The 8429-nt window shown below is 39.9% G+C and overlaps 1 protein-coding gene across 1 annotated transcript; it reads left to right on the top strand.

The window, feature by feature from the left end:
* On the top strand, positions 2108-2680 carry LOC110271469. The gene is made up of 2 exons (XM_021122396.1): positions 2108-2387; positions 2544-2680. Exons 1-2 carry the CDS (start codon positions 2108-2110, stop codon positions 2678-2680), a joined length of 417 nt encoding a protein of 138 aa, XP_020978055.1.

Here is an 8429-nt window from a genome sequence, read left to right as displayed (position 1 = left end):
CCAACTCTGATCCAACACTTGGGCATGCCACTTGAGGACCCAGGCGTGGCACGCCAAGCTTGAAGGGACACACCAATATGGGCGTGCCACTTGACACTAGGGCGTGGCACGCCAGGACAACTTTCCAGAGGAGAAGGTAGAGGGCCAAACATATGGGCGTGCCACTTGGTGTCGAAGGTATGGCACGACAGCTACCATTTCCCACTTGGGTGTGCCACTTAAGCTTCAAGGCGTGGCACGCCAAGACTAGGAGGCCATGGGCGTGCCACTTGAGTTCTAAGCTTGGCACGCCATCAAAGAAACCAAGCACATACAAGGGGTGTGGCACGCCAGACCCTGGGCGTCCCACGCTAGTTCAACTCTCCAGAGAAGGAACCAAGCGCACATAATGGGCGTGGCACGCCAGACCCTGGGCATGTCATGCTAGTTCAACTTTCCAGAAAGGAGAAGAAGAAGGAAAAGGCCTGCGCCTGCCACTTGAGCTCAAAGGCGTGGCACGCCAGGCTAACCAAGGTTTAAAAAGACCGTGGGCGTGCCACTTGGGCTTGAAGGCGTGGCACGCCAGGCTAACCAAGGTTTAAAAAGACCCTAGGCGTGCCACTTGGGCTCGAAGGCGTGGCATACCAGGGAGATGGATGCATGGGGCGTGCCACTTGAAGGACTGGGCGTGGCGCCCTAAGCCAAACTTAGTGGCTAGGCATGGCGCGCCACTCAAGCGCCAGTCACACGCCAAGCCTGGAAGGTCACGTTTATTGAGTTTTCTTTTCCGTCCAATTGTAATTTTCTTTTCCTTTTTGTATTTTCTTAATTCTAGTGATAGGAGTAGTATAAATAACCCCTGAAAGTACTGAGAAAGGGTTGTTGAGTAGTAATTTTGTTGAAGTATAGTTAGATTTACTTTTCACATCATCTTCTTCCATCTCTTGTACTTTTCTCTTAAGTTATGAGTAGCTAAATTCCCTCTCATTGAGAGAGGGAGCTTTGTTGTACTTGATGGATTAATGATCATGAATTTCTTCTTCTCTTCATCTTCTGTTTGATTTGCTAGAAGGAATTTCATTTTAATGTTAGTGTTCAATCATCTTGGGAAAGAGGTTGAATACAAAATGGGTTTCATGGGAACCTTGAAAAAGGAAACATGAAATCATGCTAGAAATCCCTTCTCACACTTGAGTAGAATCTAGGTTTTAGTGATTGGATATGGTGACATATAATCCACCCTCTACTTGGATCTATGAGAATGTGTGGTATAATCAGGGACCAAGCATATCTCTCTTCATGAGCAATTAGACCAAGGAATTGGCTATTGATCAAGATCTGAGAGATTGAATCACCAAGGGATTGAGGTTCAATCAATCATGATTGCCAAGAGGTCAATGAGTTGCATGATTGAAGATGAGATGAGCTGGACTTAATCCAAAGAGAACAACTTCTCCTTATCTCAATGAATTTCCCATATTCTTATCTTGCACATTCTTTATAGCTTTCTTTACATTCTGTTATTTCCCATTCCCATTTACAATTAAGTCGTTTATGTTTCTGCACTTTACATTCTTGCCATTTCCTTTCCTACACTTTACTGCTTCTCTTTACTTTTGAGTCATTTATATTTCTGCTCATTTATAATTCTGCAATCACAATCTATCTTGCTCATCTTGACTAATTCACCCATTGATTAAAATTGCTCAAATCTACCAATCTCTATGGCTACGATCCCACTCCTAGTGGGTTATTACTTGACAATATTTTTTGTGCGCTTGCCAAAAGAACGGATTCATTATTTTTATATGGGGTGAATTCCGGTCATCAGCTAGCGCACTTGTACATCAAGGAAATTGTAAGGTTGCATGGTGTACCTACCACTATAATCTCTAACAGAGATCCCCGTTTCACCTCGAGATTCTGGGGAGCTTTCCAACGAGCGTTTGGAATTCAGTCAAGTTTAAGTACAGCGTACTATCCTCAAATCGATGGCCAATCAGAGAGGACTATTCAAAACCTAGAAGATATGTTGAGTGCTTGTGTTTTGGACCAACCAGTGAGTTGGGATCGGTATATGCCGCTAGTAGAGTTTTCGTACAATAACAGTTTCCATACGAGTATCGAAATGGCTCCATGTGAGGCTCTGTATGGGAGAAAATGTCAATTTCCACTATGTTGGTATGAAACTGGGGAATCAAGTTTGTTGGGGCCTGAGTTAATAGCTGAGACCACCGAGCAAATTAAGAAAATCCAAAACAGAATACTTACTGCTCAAAGCTGCCAGAAAAGCTATGCCGATCAGAGGCAGAAACCTCTAGAATTTGATGAGGGAGATCATGTGTTCTTAAAGGTTACACCAACAACCGGAGTGGGTAGATTGAACAAGACGAAGAAGCTGAATCCCTGTTAAATTGGTCCGTTTTAGATTCTAAAGAAAATTGGGTCGGTGGCGTACCGTATAGCTCTGCCACCCTATCTTTCGAACTTTCATGACGTATTTCACGTCTCTCAGCTTTAGAAGTACTCTTCTTATGCTAGTTCTGTATTGAAACCTGAATCAGTTCAGTTGAGAGAAGATTTAACACTTCCAGTGACTCCGATTCAAATTCATGATAGCAGCGTTAAGCAGTTGCACAGAAAAGAGGTTGCATTAGTTAAAGTAGCTTGGAGTCAAGCTGGAATTGAAACACATACTTAGGAACTTGAATCCGAAATGTGGAAGGAGTACCCACACCTCTTTTTAGGTAACTAAATCTTAATTGTGAGGGTAAAATTTTTATTTAGCTAGTTAGGATGTAAACCCCCGTGTAATTAGTGAATAATTAGTCAATAAATTAATTATTAATCAAATAAATTATGAAATTAAATTCTACTAATCCAAAGGGGATAAAAATATTAAAAATTCGAATTTCAGCACAAATTTAAAGGTTTTGGCCCAAAATTGGGCCGAACGAACCGAATCAGTTGGACCAGAATCAAACCGGGCCCAAGGCCCAGCCCAAACACCTCTTTAATGATATGGCTGCAGCCACGTCTCCCCTCTTCATGAAAACACACGCTGCACTTGGGAAATTTTGGGGAAAGAGAAATCAAGAACACCAAACCCTCACTTCAATTTCTATTCCACATAACTTTCAATCCGGAGCTCTGATCGCCGCACCGTTTGCGGCCACCCGCCAAGCTCTACAAAGACTACTAACTAATTTGGTAAGAAAATTTCAATTATCTACTTAGCTTTCCTCTCCTTAATTTGAAAATTTGGAGTTTTGAGTTTGATGGATTATGTGATTTTGATGTTTTAGGCTTGAATTAGCTTGAGAGAATTATTGGATTTTGCTCCATTGATGCTTAAGAAAGGTAAGAACCCTCAAAATCATTGTGAATTCTTGAAATTGTATGAGGTTGGGTATTGAGCTTGTGTATGTGGATGTAATGATATAAATTAGGTAGTATAAATGTGAATTGAAACATATTTGAGGATGTTGGAAGCTTGAATTAAGCATTGGGTGCTGAAATCTTGATGGTGGAGACTTGGAGCTTGCAATTTGAGGAAGTTGAGACATTTTGGGTATTAGGAAGGAATCGACTAAAGTATAGTTTTGGTTTCTTGTATATAATATGTAATGTCATGTGAAAATATAGGCTAGATGAATATAGGATAGGTTGGATTATGTTAGGATGTTAATGGTTAGCAATTTTGATGAAAATGTTGAGCTTGTTATGAAATTGTGTTAATTAACGTGGTTGATAAAGAATGGTGCATGATTTTTTATGACTGTGGGATTTGTTGAGTGATATGTATAGGAAATAGAGGAATTCGTGAATGGTTTGAGGTGGTGGTGTGTTGTTGAGAGGAATGGAAGTATGTGGACATGTTTTGAATGACTTATTGCTGGTTTGGGATTTAGAAATTTTGGTTTAAAATTGAGAATGTGGTAAAAATGGAGGTTTGGTAAATTCTATGAAAATCTTATTTTTGACCGAATTTCAGCAGGCTATAACTCGGCTTCCAGACCCTCAAACTTTTCCAAACTTATTTAAAAGGAAAATTGTTCGTGAAGTTTATGCCGTTCGAACAACGGACTAAAAATAATTTTTAATGAAAAAGTTATGCGTTTAGGAAGTTTAGTGTGTAAAAATGAATTCTACAGGACTTACCAACTTTTTAACATTTATAGAGGACATGCGTACGTGAGAGGGAAATTTTACACGCTCACGTACGCAGGCAAGTGCCATGCGATGCGGGACATCTCCTCTATCTGAGGGGCTCGCGTTTGCGGACATGGGTCATAAGTAACATTTCTTCAAACATTTGGTGAGCAATGGTAAAAAGCATCATAAAATTGAGGAAACAATCCAAATTAAAGGTACCACTAGCAATAATCAACAATAACAATTCAAATAACACAATTGGAACATGAAAAACTTCATTGCATTAATAAAATCAAAATCCAACAAGATCCAAAATCATAACCCAAAATAATTAAAATTTCAAGAATGCTAAGTAAAATTAGAGAAGAGAAACTACAATTAGAGTAATAAAAACTGAAATTAACAAGAGTATAATCTATGGATTGAAATGAAAATAAACAAGGAACACTAAACCCTAGAGAAAAAGAGGAGTTTCTCTCTCTAAAACTCTAAACTATGTAAAACTAAGCTAATAGAATGTATGTCCTCAAGCTTGCATCACCCCCAGTCTCTAATCTTTGAATTGGGCTTCAAACTGGGCCAAAATTAGCTCAAAAATCACCCCCAGTGTCTTTCCACTAATGAGGCATATGACAGCATTCTCGCGTACGCGACAGTGTGGTCCGCGTATGCGAGCGAGAAGAAAATGAAGTGTGCGTATGCACAGCTGCAATGATGCGTACGCACAGATGCAGAAATCCAAAATCTTCATTTTTTTCATGATTTCCTACTCTTGCTTGCTTCTTTTTCCATCTCTTCCAAAATAACCTTGATTCCTAAGACCTAAAATCACTTAACAGACATATCAAGGTCTCGAATAGAATTTAAGAGAAATAAAATTAGCATTTTTGGAGCCTAAAAAGCATGATTTTGTAATTAAGTGCAATTTGGAAGGAAATCACAAATGCATGCTAATTCAGTGAATAAATGTGAGATTATGTGATGAAATCTATTCATTTAAAGCCAAAATTTATCATCAAATATGGATTCATCATATGCGAGTTGGACAAATGACACCCCTGCGTACGCAAAATATGGCATGCGTACTGGTGTGCGAAATCGTGATCATTGCTTCCTTGGTTACGGCGCTAGAAACTCAATGCGCACCTACATGATCTTATATCTGTTTCACAACTTCGTACAACTAACCAGCAAGTGCACTGCGTCGTCCAAGTAATAAACCTTACGTGAGTAAGGGTCGATCCCACGGAGATTGTTAGTATGGTCACCTTGTAAATCTCAGTCAGGCGGATATTAAAAGGTTATGGAGTTTTCGAATAATAATAATAATTAAACAGAAAATAAAGATAGAGATACTTATGTAATTCATTAGTGAGAATTTCAGATAAGTGTATAGAGATGCTTTCGTTCCTCTGAACCTCTGCTTTCCTGCTGTCTTTATCCAATCCTTCCTACTCCCTTCCATGGCAAGCTTTGTGTAGGGCATCACCGTTGTCAATGGCTACTTCCCATCCTCTTTGTGAAAATGGTCCGATGCGCTGTCACTGCATGGCTAATCATCTGGAGGTTCTCGATCATACTGGAATAGGATTCACATTCCTTTTACGTCTGTCACTACGCCCAGTACTCGCGAGTTTGAAGTTCGTCACAGCCATCCCTTCCCGGATCCTACTCGGAATACCACAGACAAGGTTTAAACTTTCCGGATCTCAGGAATGGCCATCCATGGGTTCTAACTTATACCACGAAGATTCTAATATCTCGGACTCGGTCCTCTGTATTAGATATCCAAGAGATACTCATTCTAGCTTGTTTGCATGTAGAACGGAAGTGTTTGTCAAGCACGCATTCATAGGTGAGAATGATGATGGGCGTCACATAATCATCACATTCATCATGTTCTTGGGTGAGAATGGATATCTTATAATAGGAATAAGCTTGAATTGAATAGAAAAACAGTAGTACTTTGTATTAATTCATGAGGAACAGTAGAGCTCCACACCTTAATCTATGGAGTGTAGAAACTCTACCGTTGAAAATACATAAGTGATAATGGTCTAGACATGGCCGAATGGCGAGCCCCCATGAAAGTCTAAGATAGCATAAAACTAATCAAAGATGATCCGAAGATATCAAATACAATAGTAAAAAGTTCTATTTATACTAGACTAGCTACTAGGGTTTACAGAAGTAAGTAATTGATGCAGAAATCCACTTCGGGGGCCCACTTGGTGTGTGCTTGGGTTGAGCATGAAGCTTTCACGTGGAGAGGTCAATTTTGGAGTTGAACGCCAGTTTGTAACGTGTTTCTGGCGTTGAACTCCACTTTGCAACTTGTTTCTGGCGCTGAACACCAGACTGCAACATGGAACTGGCGTTCAACGCCAGTTTGCATCGTCTAAACTCGGGCAAAGTATGGACTGTTATATATTGCTGGAAATCCCTGGATGTCTACTTTCAAACGCAATTGGAAGCGCACCATTTGGAGTTCTGTAGCTCCAGAAAATCCACTTTGAGTGTAGGGAGGTCAGAATCCAACAGCATCTGCAGTCCTTCTTCAACCTCTGAATCTGATTTTTACTCAGGTCCCTCAATTTCAGCCAGAAAATACCTGAAATCATAGAAAAATACACAAACTCATAGTAAAGTCCAGAAATGTGATTATTAATTAAAAACTCATAGTAAAGTCCAGAAATCTGATTCTTTCAAACTATTATTATGTATATTTTATTTTAGAGGTCATAATACCACACCACCTCTATTTTATGGCTTAAGCATAAAGCTTTGTGTGATAAGGTGTTACATCTGCCACGAAACCACTCCGTGTGTCATGCCTCACATTGCTGATGGGGACACGTTACCCGTCTACGACGAACCACACCATGCGCCCCGTGACATACAGGCGAAGGAGACTCGTTGCTCGCCCGCCAGCAACCACCCATTGCTCCGTGTGTTGCCCCGGTGAAAAAGAGAGACAGAAGTCGTCAACCACCAACCTGCGGCTAGACAGCGCCGCGTGCGACTATAGAGAGAAGGATAAGGGTTTGTGTTATTTTTTTATTGTGAATGGGATTGCTGAGCCCTTTCGCTCCTTGAATAACTGAGAACACACTTTCTACGATCCTATAGTGGCTTATCGTAGCTAACAGATGATCTTCACAAAATTAATTTGGTCAACAAGCATGTAGCATGACTCTTTGGTTGTTTTTATTTTTTTTCTCTAGTTGGCTACATTACTAGTTGGTTACGTGTACTTTCTCTATTTTAAAAAAAGAAAACAAAAAGAGAAGGGAGAGGCTGAGACCAATAATAAAATGAAAAGATAGTTTAGTTTTTGGCCAAGTCTTCCATGTAGATTGAGAGAAGACATCTACATGTGTAGATTTTGCTTTAAATAAGTGTATGAATAACAAGTGGTCAGATAAAGTGGTCAGGTGTTTTTAGCATGTAAGCATTGTTAATTACGATGATGAAGATTAATTAGCAAGTTGGTTAGTTTTTCTTTTTTTAGTTAGGCTTCTTCTCATTGATGTTTATTTTTGGGACCAAATGGTTAAATAAGCTCAGGAATTATTTTTGTAACAAAAAGCCAAGTTAAATAAAAAGATGATCCTTTGACCAAAACAAAAAGAAAAGGCTGATCCACTACTACCACTATTCAATAGTTAATTATTCTTAATGGTTAATAGAGTTTTCAGTTTAAAAAAAAAAAAGAGAGAATCACTGAGAGACTGAAGACCCCTCCACCATGGTTACAAGGTATTGTTGGATGTGTCATTATATCAGTAGAAAGCTCAAATCTGTTTGAGGCGTATATATCATCCAATATCGTTAGGACAAACAGAATATTAATAGCAAGGTTCTGAAAATCGGACCGAACTATCCAGTTCGACCGGGTTAATCGAGAACCGGTCATTTGGCCAGTCCGGTTGATGTCTAAAACTAGCCTGCAAAAAACCTATCAAAACGGTGAAGCGGATAAATCGGACTAGTTTTTTAGAGAGCCGGTTCTCTATTCGAATTCAAAACTGCATCGTTTTGATTCTTAAAAAAAAAAAAGGAAAAGCCCAAACGGGCAGAAGCAAAACACACCCCCTCTCCCTTCTCTCTCATTATTCAGTATTCACCAAAATCCCAAATTGTACCCTACCAGAGCAAACACCCACTAGAAGCCCTAGCCACCACCTTCTCCATCATTCATCTCCTCTCCTTGGCCACGAGCGGGACAAACCGTGGGTGTCATCTTCAATCTCTCTCTCTCTCTCTCTCTCTCTCTCTCTCTCTCTCTCTCTCTC

Source organism: Arachis ipaensis, chromosome B04 (genome assembly GCF_000816755.2).
Source record: "Arachis ipaensis cultivar K30076 chromosome B04, Araip1.1, whole genome shotgun sequence".
Taxonomy (NCBI): domain Eukaryota; kingdom Viridiplantae; phylum Streptophyta; class Magnoliopsida; order Fabales; family Fabaceae; genus Arachis; species Arachis ipaensis.
The sequence above is the reverse complement of the archived record's forward strand: the minus strand, read 5'-3'. Positions and strand labels throughout refer to the sequence as shown.